The 23,827-nt window shown below is 44.8% G+C and overlaps 2 protein-coding genes and 1 pseudogene across 2 annotated transcripts; 2 read left to right on the top strand and 1 right to left on the bottom strand.

The window, feature by feature from the left end:
- Positions 1-755: 755 nt before the first annotated feature.
- On the top strand, positions 756-1,583 carry LOC136511419 (protein ALP1-like). Its single transcript, XM_066505483.1, has 2 exons — positions 756-1,053; positions 1,144-1,583. The coding sequence occupies exons 1-2, from the start codon at positions 882-884 to the stop codon at positions 1,581-1,583; spliced, it is 612 nt and encodes a 203-aa protein (XP_066361580.1). The 5' UTR covers positions 756-881.
- A 176-nt stretch (positions 1,584-1,759) lies between these two features.
- Positions 1,760-2,748, top strand: LOC136511683 (uncharacterized). Its single transcript, XM_066505725.1, is given in 2 exon segments — positions 1,760-2,089; positions 2,194-2,748. Coding segments are annotated over 2 exon segments (885 nt in total).
- Positions 2,749-13,649: 10,901 nt separating this feature from the next.
- Positions 13,650-15,376, bottom strand: LOC136511099 (uncharacterized; annotated as a pseudogene).
- Between the last annotated feature and the right edge of the window lie 8,451 nt (positions 15,377-23,827).

Below are 23,827 nucleotides of genomic sequence, written 5' to 3'. Positions count from 1 at the left end.
GTTAGGAGCACCCTTTTCCTATGAATAGAAACAAACTATGGATGGTCTTTCAGTAGTATATTGTGCTTAGACTTAAATTGTAAGTAACTTTGAACCAAACTACATGAATTTTAAGACCATGTTACCTCTTATATGGAATTGGATGGGGTCTGCTTCTGAATATTTGCTTTTTACCTACCTGATCTATATTGATTGTGCTGGTGTGCTTGATTGTGCTGCTGTATGTAGATGAATAACAGGCTCAAGGCATTTGTTTTTGCTGCTGCTGCACATTGGTTGTTGTGTGTCATGGCAATTGTTGTTCGGTCTAGAAAAAGAAAATGAGTTGCAAGAAGGGAAGAGATTACTTATGCACCAATATATGAAAGGGATAGGAAGAGAATGGAATACCTCAATGACAAAATCTAGAAGGATGACACAACTTGTGTAAACATGCTGAGAATGAACAAAGCACGTTTCTTTAGGTTTTGTAAGTTGTTTAGAGATCGTGGTTTACTTGAAGATACCGTTCATATGTGTGTTGAGGAGCAAGTGGCAATGTTTTTGCATACTGTGGGGGCACAATGTTAGGAATAGAGTAATTGCAACCAATTTTGGTAGATCCAGAGAAACGGTCAGTCGTTATTTTAACAAAGTACTTCATGCTATTGGTGAGCTATGAGATGATTATATTAGGCCTCCTTCATTGGACACTCCAGCTAAAATTGAAGGAGACCCAAGGTGGTATCCATACTTTAAGGTGTGAAGCTCAACCTTATGTCATATTCTAAGTTTATTTTTTGCCAAACCTAATTGACCTAATCTTGACTTCTTTGAACATCACGTAGGATTGTATAGGAGCACTTGATGGTACACATATAAGAGCCACTATTCCAAAGGAAATGCAGCATGCTTTTCGTGGTAGATACAAGCATTGTACTCAAAATGTACTGGCAGCCGTAGATTTTGACCAAAAGTTCACCTATGTGTTGGCCGGATGGGAGGGGACAGCACATGACGCACTAGTTTTACGTGATGCTTTAACACGTGAGGGTGGCCTTCGTGTGCCACAAGGTAATACAAGAACCTATGTCTTGTCCATAAATTTGTTCATCAAAATTAATGGATCATTGAGATGTAACCTAACTATGCATCATATGTTAGGTAAATATCACCTAGTTGATGCTGGATATGGAGCAAAACCAGAATTTTTACCCCCTTTTTGGGGTGTACGATACCACTTGAATGAATGGGGGAGGAATCCGGTGCAAAATGAGACGGAATTGTTCAACCGTAGGCACTGCTCATTGAGAATCATAGTAGAGCAAGCATTTGGAGCACTAAAAAGGAGATTCAAAGTACTTGATGATGCCTCTCCTTTTTTTCCTTATGAAACTCAAGTTGATATTGTTGTTGCTTGCTGCATCATTTATAATTGGGTGATTGAAGATGGGAGTGATGAATTCAATATACCAAGTGACAACGATGAGGACACCCAGCACACCACATATGCTGGGACAGCAAGTGAGAATGCCATTATGCTAGCTTTTAGGGAAGGCCTGGCTACCCAAATGTGGGCAGATCGTCAAAGCCATGGAAACTAGTATCGGTCAATGTAATATGTGTTGTATTTTTTTCTTGGACAATGTAATAATTGTATTTGAGGGCTGAAATTGTATTTGAGGACATATTTCTACAGATATTTGATTGCCACGTTGTTTGCTACTTTGTTGGCATTATTATTTGAGGACATATATTGCATTATTTATTTTGTAGGGGAATGGAAGTAGAGGGTAGTGCAGGGACTGGTGGACATGCTACTTGGACTTCAACTTGGTCAGCCTACATGCTCGAATACCTTGCCAATTTAGTGGTTAATGGCACCAAGACTTCATCCATCTTCAAGATGGTTCGCTACAATGGGTGTGCAAAGGCTCTTCAAGAGAAATTTGGCATTGTGCACAGTGGTGAGCAGGTTAAGAATCATCTTAAGACATGGCAAAAGAAGTTTCATAAAATATGTGACCTTCGTGGTTTGAGTGCTGCTGGTTGGGATGAAGATACCTTCACTATAACTCTTGATGATGAGCACTACAACAATCATATTAAGGTATTTGCTGAATTATTAGTTCTCACATATAATAATCTAATAATAGTTGCTGAATTATTAGTTGTCACATAATAGTAGTTGCTAAAATTGTACATATATTGCAGGATCACAAGTCTGATGCTGATTTTCTAAACAAGCCTATTCAACACTTTGAGGAGATGCACACAATATTTGGAAGTACCATGGCTACAGGCAAGTTTGCAAAGGACTCGGGTGTGCCTCTAGGTACACAGGAAGACAGTACAGATGACTGAGACAATGAGGTGTAGAGGATGGAGGTACAGAGTGATAGGAATGCAAATGAAGACAACAATGCGGCAACTTCATCGGCTACCAAGGCCACCAATCCTAAGAAGAGGGACAAGGGCAAGAAGAGGGCCATGACTGACCAAGATCCATTGGTTGCTGCAATTAAATGGGAAAGTACCAAGTTAGCCAAGGCGATAAAGGAAGCGGAGAAACCTGACAATGATGTGCCGGATGATTTGTATGACAACTTGATGGCTATGAGTGGTAGTTTCAATTCGACTCACTTATCCTTCTACCATTCCTACTTGGTCCAACATCTTCACATAGCTAGAGCTTTCAACTCCTTGCCTTTTGAACATAAATTCAATTGGGTTGCAAAGCACATTGCTGACAACTACCCTGGGCAGTAAGGGTAAGTTGTAGTCATGTGATGGTTCTTTTGTTAGTACCACATAGAACTTTATATTTGTGGTCTAAGCAAGCTTGTGTCTTGCTATGTGGAAGCCTTGAACTTGCTATATATTGTGTAAGGCTTGAACTTGATGCATCGTGCAAGCATCAGACTTGATATTAGTGTGTAATGTGCCTATGGATATGGCCTAAGACTTTTATTTGTAATATGGCCAAGACTTTTATATGTGCCTGTTATATTATTTTGTGTGCTGATCTTTGATGCATGGTGCAAGCATATGAAATATTGCTATGTGTTGAGCACAAATATTGCTATGTGTTGCATAAATTGAGGAGGGTAACCTCACCATTTCAGTGCAAAGGTGACCATATGCAGGTTCTGTTTGAATCCATCCAACCAAACAGAAAATGGGATGGATCCGACCCCATCTCAGTTCTCCAACCAAACAGAAGACGGATCGAACTCATTCTCGCAACCAAACAAATCAAGGGTTGGAGCCGTCCCCAAAACGTGGGTTGGAGCCACTCCAACCCACTGATTCCACAACCAAACAGACGGTTAGAACACGCGAACATAAAAAAATAATATAGAAAAGAAAAAAGAAAACGGAAAAATAAATAAAAAATATTATAAACATAAAATAGAAAAAATAAAATAATAAAAAAGCACATAAAACAAAAAAGAAAGTTTGAAATAGAAAAATAATAAAAAGAGGAAAGAAAAGGAAAGAAAAAAGAAATAAAAGAAACATAAAAAATAAAAAGAATAATAAAAATCACCTAGAGCAAAAAAGAAAAATGTAAATAAAAATGAAGCACGTAAAGGAAAAACAGAGAAAAAGAAAAGAAAAGAAAAGGAAAGGAAAAAAAAAGAAAAAAAAAGAGAAGAAAACATACAACGTAAGAAAATACACGTACCTACCTGGACGTCGTAGTCATAAATCCCGCGCCGATGCTGCGTCCGCTCGTGCACATGGGCCACGCGTAGGCCTCCCTGCAGCGGCAACAGCAGCCGTACAAGCCAGCAGCGCTCGATGATTTGCCTGGGAAATTCGCGCGCTCTTGTTCGGCGCACGGCTATATATGGCCATATAGGCCGAGTCCATCGGCCGGACATGAGGCCCGTTTTTTTGTCCGCTCCAAGCATGGTCCGGAGAAGCAGGCCATGTCTGGGCCTTACCCTAGGCACGTGGGCCGGCACGGCACGGCCCGCTCCAAAGCGTACGGCCCGGTGGCAGCCTGGCCTACCAACCCCGCGTGGCCGCCCCCCCCCCCCCCCCAGCTCACCTCCCTGGCTCCCCCTAACCCTATCTCATTTCCTCGTATCCCTTTCCCATTTGCGTCGCGAGCAGCATCGCTACTCTCGCCTTCGACTCGCATCTCTTCTCTCCCTCACTCCCTCTCTTCGTTCGACGGCCAGGTGCGGCACCGTAGGCTCCCCACCGTGCGTCGCACTCTCGCTCCTCCCCGTGTCCCGCCCAACTCACCCTCGCCTGGCTCGCTCCTCCGTCCTTCTTTCTCCACTCCGTCGGTGGGGTGCGCCGCTGTGGGCTCGAGGCTCCTCACCTCCTCTCGCCGGTCGGGATCCAGATCCGACGACCGGCGTGCCGCCCGCCCCCTCTGTGGAGTGCCCCTACGGCCCTACCTCCTCTTGCTGCACGCGGTTGGATCCTCCTTGGTGGCGTCCACAGTCACCTCCCGCGGGCTGCCCCTGCCTCCTCCTGCCACGCGTGGGTGCGCGGCCGCCACCTCCAGTCGGATCCGCCTCGGGGACGAGCACGCCGACGACCGCCGCCACCTCCCACGGCTGCCCCTGCTTCCCCTTCTGCCTTCCCTCTCTCTGTGGGCCCCGGGCTAGCCCAGCATGCTGGACGGGCTCGGGCTTACATGGCTTGATCCGGCTGCTACTTCGCCGGACTCGCCTCCTCCGCCAGCTATTTCGCCGGATCCAGCATCAAGCGACCCGAGGGGGAGCTCGCCGGCGGCCGCCGCCACCTCCACTCCTCGCCTCCCCCTCCTCTCTGTCGCATTTGGTCAGACTCATCTAGCAGAGTTTTGGTACAATGCGTCATGGCACTCGGCACTGAATCAATCACCATTCTTTGTGCTCTATGGTCAGACTCCATGGCAGTTGGGGCTGGATCCTTCGGCTGCTTGTCCTGTGGCTACTCTGGATGATTGGCTCCAGCAGAAATCAGGCCTTATTTAGGGCGTGTTTAGTTCCCAAAATTTTTTGGGTTTGGCTACTGTGGGGCTACTGTAGCACTTTCGTTTGTATTTGGTAATTAATATCTAATTATGGACTAATTAGGTTCGAAAGTTTCGTCTCGCAATTTCTCACCTAACTGTGTAATTAGTTTTGTTTTTCGTCTATATTTAGTACTCCATGCATGTGCCGCAAGATTCGATGTGACACTTTGGGTTGAAAATTTTTGGAATCTAAACAGGGCCTTAGTTCCAAAAAGTTTTTCCAAAAAGTGTTACAGTAGCTATCACATCGAATCTTGCGATACGTGCATGGGGCATTAAATATAGACGAAAAAAAACTAATTGCACAGCTTGGTTGGAAATCGCGAGACGAACGTTTTAAGCCTAATTAGTCCATGATTAAATACTAATTGCCAAATAAAAACGAAAATGCTACGGTAGCCAAATTCCTAAATTTCACCCAACTAAACAAGCCCTCAATGATACAAACCCTTATACAGCAACATCTTGCTGGGGCAAAGAATCGCATGAAGATGCAGGCCGATAAAAACCGAACTGAGCGTTCATTCTCAGTTGGCAGTTGGGTGTACGTGAAACTGCAGCCTTATGTGCAGACTTCGGTTCCAAATCGTGCCAGTCAGAAGCTGTCCTTCCGTTTCTTCGGACCCTACCTCATCACTGAGAAGATTGGGACAGTTGCCTATAAACTGAAGCTGCCGGAATCTTCATCTGTGCACCCCGTTTTCCATGTGTCACAGGCTCACAGCTCAAAGGTGCTATCCCAGTGTCTCATACCGCTCAACCATTACCACATATTGTTGATGGCTTGCAGGTACCTGAGCGTATTCTTCAGAAAAGAGTGGCAGCATCAGGAACTGACGTTCGCCTTCAAGGCCTGATCCAATGGTCTGCATCCCTGCATCCTTGGCGACCTGGGAGGACATGGAAGCTCTCCGGCAACGCTTCCCTCGAGCGCCAGCTTGGGGGCAAGCTGGTTCACAACAAGGGGGGGATGTCAGCAACATGGCTTCACACACTGCTGTACCGAGTACTGACGACGACAACACCGTGCTCGGCAACAGCAAGGAAGATGGGCCAAGGAGGAGTGCACGTGAGCGCCGGCCCAGCTCTCGGGTCCAAGGCCTAGACTGGGTGTGAGTCGACGCCAGCTACGCAGAGGAGACGTAGGCGATTAGAATTTGAGCGTTAGCTGAAGGAAAGGGGAAAACAACATTGAATCAAAATTGTAATCCACTTCTCAAGCACTCATCTGTTCTAAACTATATTCCTCCGAACTCCCCAATTCCTGTGCTTGCTCTTCTGATCCCTAGCTATATTCCCATCTATGATTGCTGCTTACAGTGAGATGGTCGATGTGTAGTGCAGCCGCTGGAAACGAGCTTAGAAAACTAGAAATGGAACCAAACTGAACATGTGAACAACGTTTAGCAAGCGTCAGCGGGGTGTTTATGCCCTTTCAACTGCTTGAAGAAGCTATCTGAGACCTCGCTTTTTGGCCCCGTTCGTTTCGCTGAAAAAAGCCGAAACACTGTTTCCGACTGATTTGTTGCGAGAGAAAAACATTGTTCTGATTAAAAAAACAAGCTGAAAAGTACGGATTATAAGAGAAGCGAACATGGCCTTTATCATTTTATTATGCGCGGCAAATCACATGCTTGCCTTGCTGCCCAGCTTTATCAGGACAAGGAAGAACACAATGGCGTTGGATGACTGGATCACATCGTTTCTCTCTTACTTTTTTCTGAACATGTCGAGCGATAGCCAGATTGAACATGTCGAGCGGCAAATCACATGTCCTTTTACTGTTTCAGCACTCCCATATAGCTTAAAGAAGTCAAGACAGAATTTGAGTTTAGACTCGACAATTCTTTGATGCAAACGTGATCAAAATACATAAAAGTTTTAACTTGCTGACAGTGACGGCTGGTATCGGCTTCCGCCCTCAGCATGTACACCAAACTAAGGCTTTCGGCACATTTACACAAGAAAGATCGTACAGAAATTATAACTGAATAAGCACTCAAAGTTTCAGATTCAACAAACTTGTCAGCTCTGGGCTGTTACAGTAACATTACTATTGTAATAATCTATAGATCAATCAATTTAATACCCGTCAACACACATATATCAAGGTCTGAATAGTCAATACAATAGGTAATTAAAGAACATGTCCTTACAGCAACTAAAATGGAACTCGAAGAACTTTGCCCAAAATCTTTGTCAGTCACTTCTCAGTGGACAGCAGCAACCACTAGTCACATGATTAACTCCAAAGGTCGTGGCTGCCGGTGCCGGACCACCAAGACGCCTCCCTCGGCGGCAGGACGGGAGCAGAGGGCATGCCGCACTCGAACGCCATGGTTTCATGGTTGGTACGAAAAGTAGAGGACCAAGCATCCCGCCCGCAGAACAAGTCGCCGACGTCCCTGACAATTTCCCTGGAGCTGTTCTCGAGTGTAGGAAGAGCGCCGCCAGTCATCGAGTAGCCACAGTCGAACGCCGCCTCTGGTTCAGGCCAAAATCTGGAAAAATATGATGTGTCGCCGACCTTCAATTGCGACGTTGCTGCCTCGCCGTCTGCCTCGGACATCACCGCAATGCCGTTTGTGATCTTCACGGATAGGCTCAACGGTCTATTGGATTTTTATCTTTGCTTCCTGATCGGAGAAGTCCAACTCTAATACGGTTGGTGGGTCCCTGTCGCAAAGCACATATAAAAGGTATGGTGGGGATCAGAGCTCGGGCTACGAGGTTCAACGGAGCCGCTGTCATTCCACCCACAGTAAACCTAAACCGATCAAAGTAGCCAGCGACGGAAAGCCCATCAACCTCATCGTCGCCACTGCAGCGCCACTAGACTTCATCTTCATCGCGCAGGATGCCTACTACACCTCGACACCGGCGTCCACGAGGTTGCAGCGCAACCAGTGCGAAATAGATGAACTCTAAAGAGTCTACTCCGATCTACGGTTACACAAAGGTACACTCATACGATGCTAACAATGGTACCAGAGCCAGATTGCCTTGTGTAACCCTAACCCTAATCGGGTAAAAGAAACGAAAAATGGACCGGGGGTGGCGGACGTCACTGTAACCCCGGTCACCACCGCCACCGCGCGGGGAAAAGTGCCGGTGCGGCAAGAAAAAAAAATAGTTTCTTACGGATCTGAACAGAGAAGGGGTTCACGAACCCTAAACCCGTAAAAGCCTTCAACGGGAAGAGAAACAGTAGAAAGAAGGAGTGGGTTCGGATTTGACCGAACCCTAAGACCTAACCCTAATTTTAACCCCATCCCAAATCGGGTTGATCCCAAAAGAAGAAGGGGAAGGGGGGAGAAGGGGAAGGAATCAGTCTCGGGGAAGAACAGTGAACCCTAGCATCTCGATCTCGAATCAAAACAAATCGGGTTCAACCGAACCCAAACCCTAACTCGCATGGAGAAAGGGAAAAGGGGAAAACCATTCGGATGAACTCCGAAAAGAAAAAGAAATCAAAGAAAAGAAAGAAAATCCAAAGAAAGAAGAAGAACAGGGGTCAGAACTCGAACCCTAACCCTAGATCCCGATTCAGATGAACTCCAAAAAGAAAAGAAATCAAAAGAAGAGAAAATTCGAATCGGTCGAATCGAATCAGAAAAGAAACCCTAACCCTAACTCTAATCCCCACCTCGGTTCAGAAAAAAGAAGAACACAATCCAAATCGAAAAGAAGAAGGGGATGGGAAAGGAGAAAGGGAAGGGGGAATGGACCAACTTCGCCGTGCGTCGGGAAAACCCTTCGCCGGCGCGGGAGAAGAAGGGCCGAGCCGGGGGCAGCCCCTCGCCGGGCTCGGCCAAGGGGGCGCCGCGGCCAGGCCGCTCGACGGCAGCGTGCTCACCCATTGGGGAGCACGCGCACCAGCGAGGGGGCCGGCGGCGGCGCCATGGCTCTACCGGTCCTCGCTCGTTGCTCGCTCAGTTGCGCTCGCCTCGCTACTGTGTGAGGAGAGAAGAGAGAGAGCGAAGAGAGAGAAAGAACAGGAAGCGAATGAGGCCGCTAGGGTTTTGGGAGACAGGCCGGCCGCGAGCGGGGCTTTTGTTCTCCCTATCCGCGCGCGCCACCGTCTGATCGGAACGGATGACCGAGATTGAACGGGCCAGCGATGCGGCCCAGGTGGGCGCGCGCGGCCGAGCGGCTTTGCCAGCCCAGGCCCAGGTTGTGGCCTGGGTGCGGCCGGGCGCGCGTCAAGGGAGATGGGCTGGGCCGTTTTGCCGGCTGGACTGAATGTACAATACTGAATTGAAGCAGTTTCTGTTTTTTCTTTTTCCAGTAAATGTTTATTTCCTGGAAATTGATTATTGGCTTAAAGAAAATAGAAAAAGTATTTTTTCCCAGTGGGTAAAATTCAAGAAATTGAATTATTTTTCCGCTGCTAAAGAGAAATTGTTTATTCTTCAGTTAATTTATACCAACGTGATATTTAATTGAAGAAAAAGAAAGTTATTCCGCTGCTAAAGAAATTGTTGATTCTCCAGTTATTTTAAACCAATGTGGTATTTAATTGGAGAAAAAAGATTTTGACATGATTATGATGTTGTTATTTTCTGACCAACGTTGGTAATAACAATATCGTAATTTTAATGATTTATGCATTAATTCTATTTCTGCCCAACGGTGATGTAGAATTATTGTATAAGAACAGTTGTAAATTTTAATGATTTATGCATTAATTCTACTTCTGCCCAACGGTGATATAAAATTAGTGTGTAAGAACAGTTGTGAATTTTAATGATTTTATACATTAATTCTATCTCTGCCCAACGGTGATGTAGAATTAGTGTATAAGAATAATTGTATGTTTTGATTGTGACCAACGTTGGAATCAAGGCATGCAAATGGTGTTATTTTTATGTTAAGAAAAGGTTTGACCTGGTTTTCATCTTGGCTGAGGTGGACTGGGTAGTCACCTCACCGTATTCCACTAAGTGTGTGGTACCGGTGAGGGAGACAAATGAACATGATGCCACTTGGGTAACTAAAGAGAGGGTTTTTGAATCCCAAAAGATATCATATGCCCTTGTACATAGGAAGTGGGTCACTGCCAACAAGAAATGTTTGGCTGTGATAAAGAACACGATTGAGCCTAAAATTGTGGGCTTAATCCTAGAGTGTGACACGGTCACCGAGTACCTCGATAGAATAAAGAGTCAGTTCACTGGCTCTTCAAAGACATATGCTACCCAACTGATAAAGCAGCTGGTGACAGAGTGTTACTCTGATAATGATGGCATAAGAGAGCTCACGATGCATCGTCGAAATTATGGCATTGTTGTTTAGGCCATATTTCGAGGGGGAGAATAGAAAGACTAGTTAAGAATAATATTCTTTCTCTATTAGAGCTCTCAGAATACATAAAAGAAAAGTATGTAAAGAAAGATGACAAACGAAGCGTAGGAATTTTATAGATTATTCACACAGACATATGTGGTCAGTTTCCTGTAAAGAGTGTGGATGGTAATAATTCGTTCATAACATTCACAGATGATTACTACTGTTATGTCTACATTTATCCAATCAAAGAAAGAACAGAAGCATTGGATAAATATAGATATTTAAGGCAAAAGTTGAAATCCAGCGTAATTTAAAGATAAAGATAGTCAGGTCTAACCGTGGGGGAGTACTACGGTCGGCATACCCCATATGGCCAAGTTCCTGGACCTTATGCAGGGTACTTATAGGAGAATGGCAAAGTAGCCCAGTATTCTATACCGGGTGAACCTTAGCAGAATGGAGTAGCTGAAAGACGCAATCGTACAATAAATGGATATGGTGCGTAGTATGATAAGTTACTCCACCTTATAGTTGAGCCTATGAATGGAGGCGTTAAAACCGTCATTCATATTCTCAATAGAGTATCAAGAAAGTCGGTGCCCAAAACACCATATGAGTTGTGGACAGAAAGAGTACCCTCACTAAACCACTTGCGTGTGTGGGGGGAGCCCTGCTGAGGCTAAAGTATTTAACCCAAATATTGGGAAGTTAGATCCCAAAACAATAAGTTGCCATTTGTTTGGCTACCTAGAAAAGTCAAAAGGTTTTTATTTTCTATTGTCCAGAGAGACATACAAAGTTTGTGGAAATGAGACATGCTGTCTTCCTAGAGGATGAATTGATGAGGGGGAGCATGGTAGCTCGAGAAATTGACCTTGAAGTGAAGTGGGTGTAAGCGCCCACTCCAATGATTCATGAGCCATTTTTCTCACTACCTGCTGTAGCTGCACCGACAGTGCTAGATACTATAGTGCCAGCACCTGTTGTTATCCCACTCGTGGCAACAATGAATGACAATGAGGAACCTGTTCTTCAGGATCATATAGAACCTATTGCCACACATGAGGGGGAGCAACAGCAGCCTCAAACAGAAGATGTGCCAAATGTGAAGGCCCCTAGAAAGTCTCAAAGAGTTAGAAAATCAGCTATTCATGCTGATTATGAAGTATACAACACTAAGGAATTTCAAATGGTGGTTGATCCCACCTCGTTTGAAGAAGCCATGAGTAGTGATCATTCATCAAAGTGGCTTGAGGCCATGGAAGATGAAATGAAATCAATAAATATCAATAAAGTTTGGGATTTGGATATAATTCCTAAAGGAGCCAAAATAGTAGACTGTAAATGGGTCTACAAAACAAAACTTGACTCTCAAGGGAATATAGAGATATATAAAGCGTGACTTGTGGCAAAAGGCTTTATACAAAGAGAAGGAATTGATTACAATGAGACCTTTTCTCTAGTCTCATGTAAAGTTTCCTTTAGAATCATAATGGCATTAATGGCATGTTACGATTTAGAATTACATCAGATGGATGTAAAGATGGCATTTCTCAACGGAAACTTGGAGGAAAATGTTTACGTGGCACAACCGAAAGATTTTGTCATGGAAGGAAAAGAACGAATGGGATGTCACCTAAAAAATCCATTTATGGATTAAAACAAGCTTCAAGACAGTGGTACTTGATGTTTGATCAGACAATAAAGAATTTTATATTTTAAAGAGAATGTAGAGGACAATTGTGTCTATGTAAAGTTTAAGAATGGGAAGTTTATCTTCCTTGTCCTGTATGTGGATTATATCTTACCTGCTAGTAGTGATGTCAGTCTACTATAGGAGACAAAGAAGTTTTTGTCCTCAAAACTTGATATGAAAGATCTTGGTGAAGTCTCGTTCGTTCTAGAGATCGAGATTCACCGAGATAGAAGAAAAGGGGTATTAGAACTGTCACAAAAGGCATACATAGAAAGAATCTTAAAGAAATTCAGTATGCACAAATGTAGTCCCTCACCTGCTCCTATAGTCAAGGGCGATAGATATGGGGATTTTCAATGCCCCAGGAACCTATATGAGCTCAATCAAATGAAAGTGGTTCCATATGCTTTAGTTGTCGGAAGCTTGCAACATGTTCAAGTATGTACGCGCCCTGACTTGGCATTTGTTACCGGGTTACTTGGCAGATTCCAGAGCAATTCTGAAACAGAACAATGGAAATTAGTAAAGAAAGTCTTGCATTATTTGCAAGGAACGAAAGGCCTCATGATGACGTATAGAAGATCTGATTCACTCCATATAGTGGGATATTCAGATTCTGATTATACGGGAGATGATAGAAAATCCACGTCTGGATATGTATTCACTCTCGCAAGGGGAGCTATTTTATGGAAAAGCTCAAAGCAAACCATCATTACATCGTCCACAATGTATGACAGTTTGTAACGTGTTATGAGGCAACGGGCAGGTGAACTGGCTAAAGAAGTTCATACCCGGTTTGAAGGTGGTTGACGACATCTATAGACCACTTAAGTTATACTGCGATTATAATCTGGCAGTACAGTATGCTCACAACATAAGTCAAGTGGTGCTGCCAAACACATTGACATAGAGTATTATGTTGTGAAAGATAAAGTCCGAGATCAAGTCATAAGTCTTGAGCATATAAGTACAGAAAAGATGCTCGCGGATCCGCTTACAAAAGGCTTACCACCCAACATGTTCAGAGAACATGGTGTTCAGAGAACATGTAGCTAGCATGGGTTTAAGGGAAAGCCTAAAATTCCTGGACAAAAGAAGACCCAAAGATAAGTATCTATTTCAGAACAGAGTAGTGTGTTGTAGCTGTTAAATCTATCGGCAATGGACCGTGACGATGAGACATGCTCTATGCGCTAATCTGTAATAGAATGAACAAAAGTAAATGATATAAAATTGAAAGATGGAATGAGATCAAGGGGGAGAATGTTAGTTGATCTCCACCAATAGGCCCAACGGCCTAATGGGCCCTTGTCTTTGCTCCCTGATCGGGGGAGCCCAACCCTAATATGGTTGGTGGGCCCCTATCGCATAGCACATATAAAAGGTAAGGTGGGGATCAGGGCTCGGGCTACGAGGTTAAACGGAGCCACTGTCATCCCACCCACAGCAAACCTAAACTGATCAAAGTAGTGCTACCAGCGACAGGAAGCCCATCAACCTCACCGTCGCCACTACAGCACCACTGGACTTCATCTTCATCGCGCAGGACGCCTACTACACCTCGACACCGGCGTCTGTGAGGTTGCAGCGCAACCAGGGTGAAATAGATGAACCCTAAAGAGGTCTACTCTGATCTACGGTTACACAAAGGTACACTCAACGATCCTAACAGTCTGATGTGTCAACTATCTTTCCCTGCGATGTTGCTACCTCACCATGTGATGACTTGGACATCAAGGGAAACAAATCTGATATGTCACTCATCTTCCCCTGTGATGTGGCTGCCTCGCCGTCTGCCTTGGACATTGACGCGATCCAATCTGGTGTGTCACTGATCTTGTCCTACGACGTTGCTGTCTCACACACAATTTGATCTTATGAGTTGACCTATTCTTGCAAACTAACCGCCGAAGCTGGGGCAGGAGAATCGAAAAGCCGTGATGGGAGTAGAGGTCTCATCGATAGCCTTCCTCTTCCGTGTTGAGGCAGAGCATGATAGCCTCGACGCGAATCTATTGCTTCTGCATGAATGGGTGTGCGCCTTGTAGATCTTGCAAAGAACCAGCTGGGGCTCACCACCATGGATGCACTCATTGTTGGCTTCTTGATCATGGCTGAACTCCATGTACTACAGTTCTTCTCTCTTGAGCTTGTAGGAGAAATACTGGCTGTGGCCGTCGCAATTGCCCTTGTCATTGAACACGCGGTGGGGAGCACGCTCCGAGTGCCACATGGCCACACTCCATCGGCAACCTGTCATGACTTTGTGACTATCGGTGCTGCTCTTGGGCCTCACACGCTCTGAGAACCATGAGCCATGCTCTCCTTTCTTCGCCGGAGCCGGCTCGAAGAGCATCGTGATCAGGACTGGGTCGGCGGTATAGATGTCGGTGCTACATTGATCTCTAATCCTAACCAGCCCCAATGTGTCTTTGATTCACGTTCTGATGGAGGGTGCCTAGCCCACCATGGCTGGAGGAATCCTATCACCCTGCGCTATAAAAAGAGGTGGGGGACGGCGGCTCTAATCACGAGGTTGACCTAAGCCGAGCTCCCCACTAACACCTAAACCCTAATCCGATCAGAGAGGGGCGCAGCCAGTGATGGGAAGCCACCAGCCACACTGCCCGCTCCATCGACACTGTCTTCACCGTCGGTCGCCACCGCGCATCTCTAAAGCCGTCTTCACCGACCGTCGCTGCCCTAGCGCAGACATCGACTCCATGACGTCCACTGAACCCTCCCCTCTACAGTGTCAGGTTCAACACCTTCTTCCTTCCCTCTCTTTCTCTCGTTCTCATGCTCTAGTAGACGTTCTAGGTTTCGTGATACTATTCAACAGCAAGAACCCCCTCGGATCTATCCCTAGTACGATCTACAGTTTTGACAATGGTACCAGAGCCATCAGTTTCTAGGGTTTTTAGAACTAGAACGGGTAAACCGATTAGAAAAGGAAGTAGAAGGTTAGATCCAGTGCGGGTCTAATAAGAACAGAGGGTTCGGTTGAATCCTAACCCTAACTGGGTTAAGGAAAGGAGAAAAAAAGAGGGTTTCGGCCTTAAGAAGGTAAGAGCTGAACCGCCCGTGAAGATTTCATGGGGAAGATGAATAGTGGAACCCTAACCCTAACTTCGATCCCCATCCCCAATCGGTTGAATCCGAGAATAGAAATAGAGAAGCAAATCAAAGAGATCGATGTTGGGGAAGAGGAGACCTACCTCGCCGCTGCGTAGAGCTGCTGCCTCGCTAGCGCGCAGGGAGAAGAAGACCGAGCCAGGGGCATTGCTCGTTGGGCTCCGACCAAAGAGGCGCCACGGCCAGGCCGCTCGACGGCGGCGCGCTCACCCGCTAGGGAGCGCGCACGCCGGCGAGGGGGCTAGCGACGGCGCCATGGCTGCCCGCTCCACCGTCGTCGCTCTCGGTTGCTCGCTCAGTGCTGCTGTGCTGAGGAGAGAAGAGAGAACGACGAAGAGAGAGAGAGCAAAGTGCAGAATGATCACTAGGGTCTCAAGGGGCCGCTGCGGTCGGCATTTTGATCCAGCGACTCACGCGGGCGGCCATTGGATCTGAACGGCGGTCGAGATTGATAGGGCTGACTTGCGGCCTAGGCGGGCGCGCGTGGTCGTGCGGCTTTGCCGTTCCAGGCCCACGTTGTGGCCTTGGTGCGGCTGGGCGTCGCACAAAGGAAGCGGGCCGAGCAATTTTGGTTGCTAGGCCGAAGGAACGGTACGAACTTGAATTAGTTTTTTGTTTTTTCTTTTTCCAGTAAAAGTTTTATCTCCTGGAAAATGGATAAATGGCTTAAAGAAAATAGAAAAGAGATTTGTCCTATGGGCAAAGTTCATTAAATTGAATTATTTTTTCCGCTGCGTATTTAAAGATGTAATTTTTATTATTAAATTCGAACCAAAGGGAGAATTTAATTTTAAAAATAGATATGTTTTAATTGATTATAATATTGTTATTATTCTGACCAACGTTGATTAATGGCAATATTATGATGTTTTGTCATGCATTAATTCTATTTCTGTCCAACGGTGATTTAGAATTAATGTAGAGAACAATTATATGTTTTAATTTTGACCAACGTTGGAACTAAGGCATGCAATTATTATTGTTATTATTTGTGTTCTCACTCTATTTGAATTGTGTTTTTAGGCGGGTACAACTTAATTGGTTGTATCAAAGAGATCCCCACTCTCAAAGGTGATAACTATACGGAGTGGAAGAAAAAGATAGACCTGGCTTTCATCTTGGCTGAGGTGGACTGGGTAGTCACCACACCGTGTCCCATAGAGCCTGTGGCACCGGTGAGGGAGACAAATGAGGCTAATACCGCTTGGGCAACAAAAGAGAGGGATTTTGCATCCCAAAGAATGCCCTATGACCTTGAGCATAGGAAGTGGGTCACTGCCAACAAGAAATACTTTCTTGTGATAAAGAACACGATTGAGCCTGCAATTGTGGGCTCAATCCAGAGTGTGACACTATCACTGAGTACCTCAAAAGAATAAAGAGTCTGTTCACTGGCTCTTCAAAGACATGCTACCCAACTGATAAAGTAGCTGGTGATAGAGAGGTACTCAGGTAATGGTGGCATAAGAGAGCACATACTAAGGATGAGCAATTTGGCATCCAAGCTAAAACCAATGGATCTAGCTCTCAAGGAAGAGTTCCTTATTCATCTAATTTTTGCTTCCTTGCTAAAAGAGTTTGACACTTTTGTTGTCAACTACAACATACAACCCGAAAAATGGGATATGGAGAGGCTCATGGCTATGTGTGTGCAAGAGGAGGAGGGAATGAAAGCTATCAATGGTGTCTCTATCAATTATTTGAAAGACAATAAGAAAAAGAATAATAATTCTGACTCCTCAAAGTCAAAGAGAAAGGGTCCCATGCTGCATCAGCCTCAGCAAAACAAGTTCACAGTACAAAAAGATCAATGTCTCTATTGCAAGAAGATGGGACATTATAAGAAAGATTGTCCCAATTACTTAAAGATGATCATGACAAAGAAAGGTGAGAACATTATTACATTCATAAATGAATACTGTATGTACAGTATTCAAAATCGACTTGGTGGATTGACTCAGGTGCAACTGTTCATATTGCTAATTCTTTACAGGGAATCCATTCGACGAGGACTATGCAAATAAGCGAAAGACACGTTAAAGTTACAAATGGAGTCCGAGCAGAAGTTAAAGCCGTTGGCGACCTTTCTCTAGAGCTTGCTGATGGTTTCAAACTTATACTTAGAGATGTTCTTTATGTTCCCTCATTACAGAGGAACTTGATTAGTGTTTCATGTTTGGACAATGATGGATATGATTGCCATTTTGGAAATGGCAAATGTAAGATAACATTTAATAATGCATGTGTTGGTCTTGCTATCTTATAAAATGAGTTTTATTTATTATCACTACGTGATGATGTGAATGTTGTATGCGATGATGGGAACGTTGCGTGCGACAATGTGAAAGTATCCTCGTCTACAGATGTAAACAGAAAATGAAAGAGAGCTCACGATGCATCGTTGAAATTATGGCACTGTCGTTTAGGCCATATTTTGAGGGGGAGAATAGAAAGACTAGTTAAGAATGATATTCTTCCTCCATTAGAGCTCTCAGATTTAGAACAATGCAGAGAATGCATTAAAGGAAAGTATGTAAAGAAAATTAAGAAAGATGCCAAATGAAGCACAGGAATTCTACAGATTATTCACACAGACATCTATGGTTCATTTCCTGTAAAGAGTGTGGATGTTTATGATTCATTCATAACATTCACAGATGATTACTCCCGTTATGGCTACATTTATCCAATCAAAGAAAGAACAGAAGCATTGGATAAATTTAAGATATTTAAGGCAGAAGTTGAAAACTAACATAATTTAAAGATTAAGATAGTCAGGTCCGACCATGGGGGGAGTACTATGGTCGGCATACCCCATATGGCCAAGTTCCTGGACCTTTTGCAAGGTTCTTATAGGAGAATGGCATAGTAGCCTAGTATTCTACACCGGGCAAACCTCAGCAGAATGGAGTAGCTAAAAGGTGCAATCGTACCCTGATGGATATGGTGCGTAGTATGATAAGTTACTCCACCTTACCGATGAGCCCGTGGATGGAGGCGTTAAAAACTGCCATTCATATTCTCAATAGAGTACCAAGTAAGTCGGTGCCCAAAACACCGTATGAGTTGTGGACAGAAAGAGTACCCTCAGTAAACCACTTACATGTGTGGGGGGAGTCCTGCTGAGACTAAAGTATTTAACCCAAACATTAGAAAGCTAGATCCCAAAATAGTGCGTTGTCATTTCATTGGTTACCCAAAAAAATCAAAAGGTTTTCATTTCTACTGTCCAGACAGACATACAAAGTTTGTGGAAATGAGACATGCAGTCTTCCTAGAGGATGAAATGATGAAGGGGAGCATGGTAGCTCGAGAAATTGACCTTGAAGAGAAGCGGGTGTATGCGCCCACTCCGATGATTCATGAGCCATTTTTCTCACTACCTGCTGTCGCTGCACCAACAGTGCAAGATACTATGGTGGCAGCACCTATTGTTATTCCGCCTGTGGCAATAATGAATGATGATGAGGAACCTGTTCTTCAGGACCCTATAGAACCTATTGCCACAAATGAGGGGGAGCAACAATAGCCTCAAACAGAAGATGTGCCAAATGTGGAGGCCCCTAGAAGGTCTCAAAGAGTTAGAAAATCAGCTATTCCTGCTGATTATGAAGTGTACAACACTGAGGAATTTCAAATAGAGGATGATCCCACCTCATTTGAAGAAGCCATGAGAAGTAATCTTTCATCAAAGTGGCTTGAGGCCATAGAAGATGAAATGAAATCTATGAATGCCAACAAAGTTTGGGATTTGGAGTTAATTCCTAAAGGAGCCAAAACAGTAGGCTGTAAATGGGTCTACAAAACAAAACTTGACTCTTAAGGGAATATAGAGAGATATAAAGCATGACTTGTGGCAAAAGGCTTTACGCAAAGAGAAGGGATTGATTACAATAAGACCTTTTCTCCAGTCTCATGTAAGGATTCCTTCAGAATCATAATGGCATTAGTGGCACATTACGATTTAGAATTACATCAGATGGATGTAATGACGGCATTTCTCAATGAGAACTTGGAGGAAAATGTTTACATGGCACAACCGAAATGTTTTGTCATGGAAGGAAAAGAATGAATGGGATGCCACCTAAAGAAATCCATTTATGGATTAAAACAAGCTTCAAGACAGTGGTACTTGAAGTTTGATAAGATAATAAAGAATTTTGGGTTTAAAGAGAATGTTGAGGACAATTGTGTCTATATAAAGTTTAAGAATGGGAAGTTCATCTTCCTCTGTATGTGGATGATATCTTACTTGCTAGTAGTGATGTCAATCTACTACTGGAGACAAAGAAGTTTTTGTCCTCAAAATTTGATATGAAAGATCTTGGTGAAGCTTTATTCATTCTAGGGATCGAGATTCACCGAGATAGAAGTAAAGGGATATTAGGACTGTCACAAAAGGCATACATAGAAAAGATCTTAAAAATTTCAGTATGCACAAATGTAGTCCCTCACCTGCTCCTATAGTCAAGGGCGACAGATATGGGGATTTTCAATGCCCCAGGAACTAATATGAGATCGATTAAATGAAAGTGGTTCTATATGCTTCAGCTGTCGAAAGCTTGCAATATGCTCAAGTATGTACGCACCCTGACTTGGCATTTGTTACCGGGTTACTTGGTAGATTCCAGAGCAATCCTGGAATGGAACACTGGAAATTGGTAAAGAAAATCTTGTGTTATTTGCAAGGAATGAAAGGCCTCATGATGACGTATAGAAGATCTGATTCACTCCATATAGTGGAATATTCAGATTCTGATTATGCGGGAGGTGATAGAAAATCCACGTCTGGATATGTATTCACTCTCACAGGGGGAGATATTTCATGGAAAAGCTCAAAGCAAACCGTCACTACATCGTCCACAATGTATGCCGAGTTTGTAGCGTGTTATGAGGCAACAGGGTAGGTGAACTGGCTAAAGAAGTTCATACCCGATATGAAGGTGGTTGACGACATCTATAGACCACTTAAGCTATACTGCGATAATAATCCGGCAGTACAGTATGCTCACAACAATAAGTCAAGTGGTGCTGCCAAACACATTGACATAAAGTATTATGTTGTGAAAGATAAAGTCTAGGATCAAGTCATAAGTCTTGAGCATATAAGTACCGAAAAGAAGCTCGTGGATCCGCTTACAAAAGGCTTACCACCCAACGTGTTCAGAGAACATGTAGTCAGCATGGGTTTAAGGAAAAACCTATAATTCCTGGACAAAAGAAGGACCAAAGATAAATATCTATTTCAGAACAGAGTGGTGTGTTGTAGCTGTTAAATCTATTGGCAATGGACCATGATGATGAGACATGCTCTATGCGCTAATCTGTAATGGAATGAACAAAAGTAAATGATATGAAAGTAAAAGATAGAAAGAGATCAAGGAGGAGATTGTTAGATTGATCTCTAATCCTAACTGGACCCAACGGCCCAGTTGGACCTTTGATTCATGCCCTGATCGGGGGCGCTTAGCCCACCATGGCTGGAGGGCCCCTGTCACACTATGCTATAAAAAGAGGTGGGGGCCGATGGCTCTAATCACGAGGTTGACCTAAGCCAAGCTCCCCACCGACACCTAAACCCTAATCTGATCAGAGAGGGGCGCAGCTAGTGACGGGAAGCCACCAGCCGCACCGCTCGCTCCATCGACACTATCTTCACCACCGGTCGCCACCACGCATCTCCGAAGTTGTCTTCACCGACCGTCGCTGCCCTAGCATAGACATTGACTCCATGGCATCCACTGAACCCTCCCCCTCTGCGGTGTCAGGTTCAACACCTTATTCCTTCCCTCTCTTTCTCTCGTTCTACATGCTCTAGTAGACGTTCTAGGTTTCATGATGCTATTCAACAGCAAGAACCCCCTCAGATCTATCCCTAGTACGATCTATAGTTTTGATAGTAGGCATCGTGGAAATGTGCTACGGCGGCAGCAGGTGGGGCTCACCGATGATCTTTCGGCCAAGGAAGAAGCCTGTCCTCCAACGGCGTGAAGGAGTAATCGTCGGACAACGTGGTCTCCAAAAAGAGAGAGGAGGCATGGTGGTTAGGACAAAGAGGTGGTGGAGGAGTTCCGACCTAGGGTAAAAACGCCGTGGGAGGGAGAGAGACAGGGGCACGAGGAATTTAAAAGATTGCCATCCTTCCCAGTGGCACTTTTTGTTGCCAACTTTGTTTTGGCAATATACAAATTTGTCACAGGAACAATAGACGACGCTATATATTTGTCACTTTAGGCGACGTGGCAAGCCAACTCACTCTACCAACATGTACAGACCATGGGAAATGTCCTTTGCACCCCCTGATTGATCTCTTTCAACCCATCTTCTCTCTCTCACTGTCTCACTTCCATGTGGACCCCACTAGTCATCATCTACCTCCCGCTGGCTCCCATCTCCTTAGTCCACAATCGGACCCGGGCCACCATGGCTGCCTTCACGTGCCCATGTGCGACCTCGAGTAGTACCACGTGCCATCCTTGTCGGGCACGCTGCTCCTGACCCTGGAGGTGGCGTAGAAGCTAGCGCCTGTTATTGATGGTGCACGTGCTGGTGGCGGCGGAGTAGTGCCAGCAGGCACAGAGGTGGACGGGCAGGGTACAAGCGCCTACGCGTGAGGCAGGAATAGGCGCTCAAGCAACAGTGTGAGGCGGCGGCCATGGAGGTCACCGCTCCTGCACCCACCCCCTGTGGCTGCCCCTGCGTGCATCCATGGAGCACGCGGTGCCCAAGCCAACCGGCACAAAACGGGCGACCGAGCCTACATGTTCTCGTAGCAAGCTCGAGCTGTGTGCACGTCGTGTCCATGGTAGCTCGTGTGCCTCCCCGCGGCCCTTCTTAAGCTCCCAACGAACTATGATGGCCGTTCCTGTGAGCTCCGTTCGCCGCTGCCGCCGCCATTACTGGACTCTGGTGTGTTCATTCCTACCCCACAACCAATCACATGGTGAGCTCCCACGCACTAGGGCGACCCTATTTGCTTGCTCGCTTATCAGCCAACGAACAATATTTTTCTCTCACACCAAACCAGCCAACACTACTTTTAGCCATGGCTTATAAGCTAAACCAGCCCAAATGAATAATGCCGGTCCTACCATTTTGAGGGCCTCTAGCGAACTTACCGCGACCACCCCTCTAAACCATGTATAAAATCTTAACATAAGTTTTAAGTGCTTCTTCTAGTCTTTTCATTTTCTTTTTTTAGCTCCCGACAAATGTTTATTAGGTAACATTTTAAAATTCTAACATCTAAATTAGAAGAAAAACATGACTATATTAGTACAGAGTACTAGTAGAAGCAGTGTTCGCCTAAACGGATTAAACGGCCACTTAAACGGTCAGTAAATGGTAAACGGTGGTAAACTATTTTGTTTAGGGGGTAAATGGAAATTAAACGGTTGACCGTTTAAACGGTCAAAAAACGAGAAAAAACGGCCTAAACAGAATAGAGATAAACAACATTAAATGGGCTAAACAACTGTTTAAACGACCGTTTAGACGAACACGAGGTAAATCTAGTTCAGTTTTGTATGGATAAATTTGTATACTTAAGTTTATTATATTTATAAATGTGTACACTTGACATGTTACATATATAAATATCTATATTTGATTCTTTTCACTTGCCTAAATATATATACATACCAAAAAAATGATTTTTACTCGGATAAATATGTATAAATGCTAGAATATTTGATTTTTTTACATGCACATATATAATTATATATATTTTTGTAAGTACAAACCGTTTAGATCATTTAACTTTGTTTAAACACTATGTAAACAGCCTAAACGCTAAATGAAGGGCGACCGTGTAAAGACCGTTTACCGTTTAGGAAAACTGTCGGTGCAGAAAGTGACTAACTAGTAAATATTTGTAGTTTTGCTACACGTTGCGATCGGAGGTGGCCTAACACTCAATGACACAGGATTTATACTGGTTCAGGCAACGTGCCCTACGTCCAATCGAGGTCGGTCGGTGACTTTATTCCTGAGCCCAGGTGCTCGAAGTGTGTAGTGGGGTTACAAACGAGAAGGAGAAAGGAGGGGTGTACAAGAGGTTTGGTTGGCTCCGACCAGAAGGGTTGCGGTCAGAACTGGGTGGTTCTACGGTTGGGAGTGTTGATGTCGATCTAGTGAGTCTGAGCTTGAAGAAGTCGATCCCTTTTGTTGGAGGGAGCGCATCCCCTTTTATAGATGAAGGAGATGGCTTTACAGGTGAGAGGGAGAGAGTACGGATGTTTCTAAGCCTTGCTACCCACGGTGATGGAAACTGGATAATGGTTGACGCCCCCCAATTCTGTCGATGTCACTGTAGGATGTCAGATGCGCATGGGAGGTCGAGCTATCTTCTTCAGGAAGGATGACGTCGGTACCTACAAAATACTTCTTGATGCCTAGTGGCATGTGAGGAGCCGTGCTATGTTCATCCGGTATGGCAAATCCTGGAGCCCATACTGCGATCGATGTCCAGAGACACATGGGGGGCTTACCATATGGGAGTTTCTAGCGGCCCCTACAATACTTTGTGTTAGGGTGGCTGCAGAGCACTGTTTTGTGCAGGGTATGGCCCCTAGTACAGTGGTTTTGACTTGTGAGCTATGCCTTGCCTTTCTCCGCATGTCTTCTGGTTCCTTCTGAGTGGGGTGTCCTTGGTCGGATGGCCCTAGTCGGTTCTCAGTGTGCTGGTCGGAGAAGAGCGGTGAGCAGGG

The sequence above is a fragment of the Miscanthus floridulus genome, chromosome 16 (genome assembly GCF_019320115.1).
Source record: "Miscanthus floridulus cultivar M001 chromosome 16, ASM1932011v1, whole genome shotgun sequence".
NCBI lineage: Eukaryota > Viridiplantae > Streptophyta > Magnoliopsida > Poales > Poaceae > Miscanthus > Miscanthus floridulus.
Note: the sequence above shows the minus strand (reverse complement) of the source record. Positions and strands in the feature narration are given on the sequence as shown.

Coding starts and splice junctions, on each gene's coding strand:
- LOC136511419 (XM_066505483.1), top strand. CDS start 882: ATGCAGCATGCTTTTCGTGGTAGATACAAGCATTGTACTCAAAATGTA. Junction 1,054..1,143: donor TGGCCTTCGTGTGCCACAAG/GTAATACAAGAA, acceptor ATCATATGTTAG/GTAAATATCACCTAGTTGAT.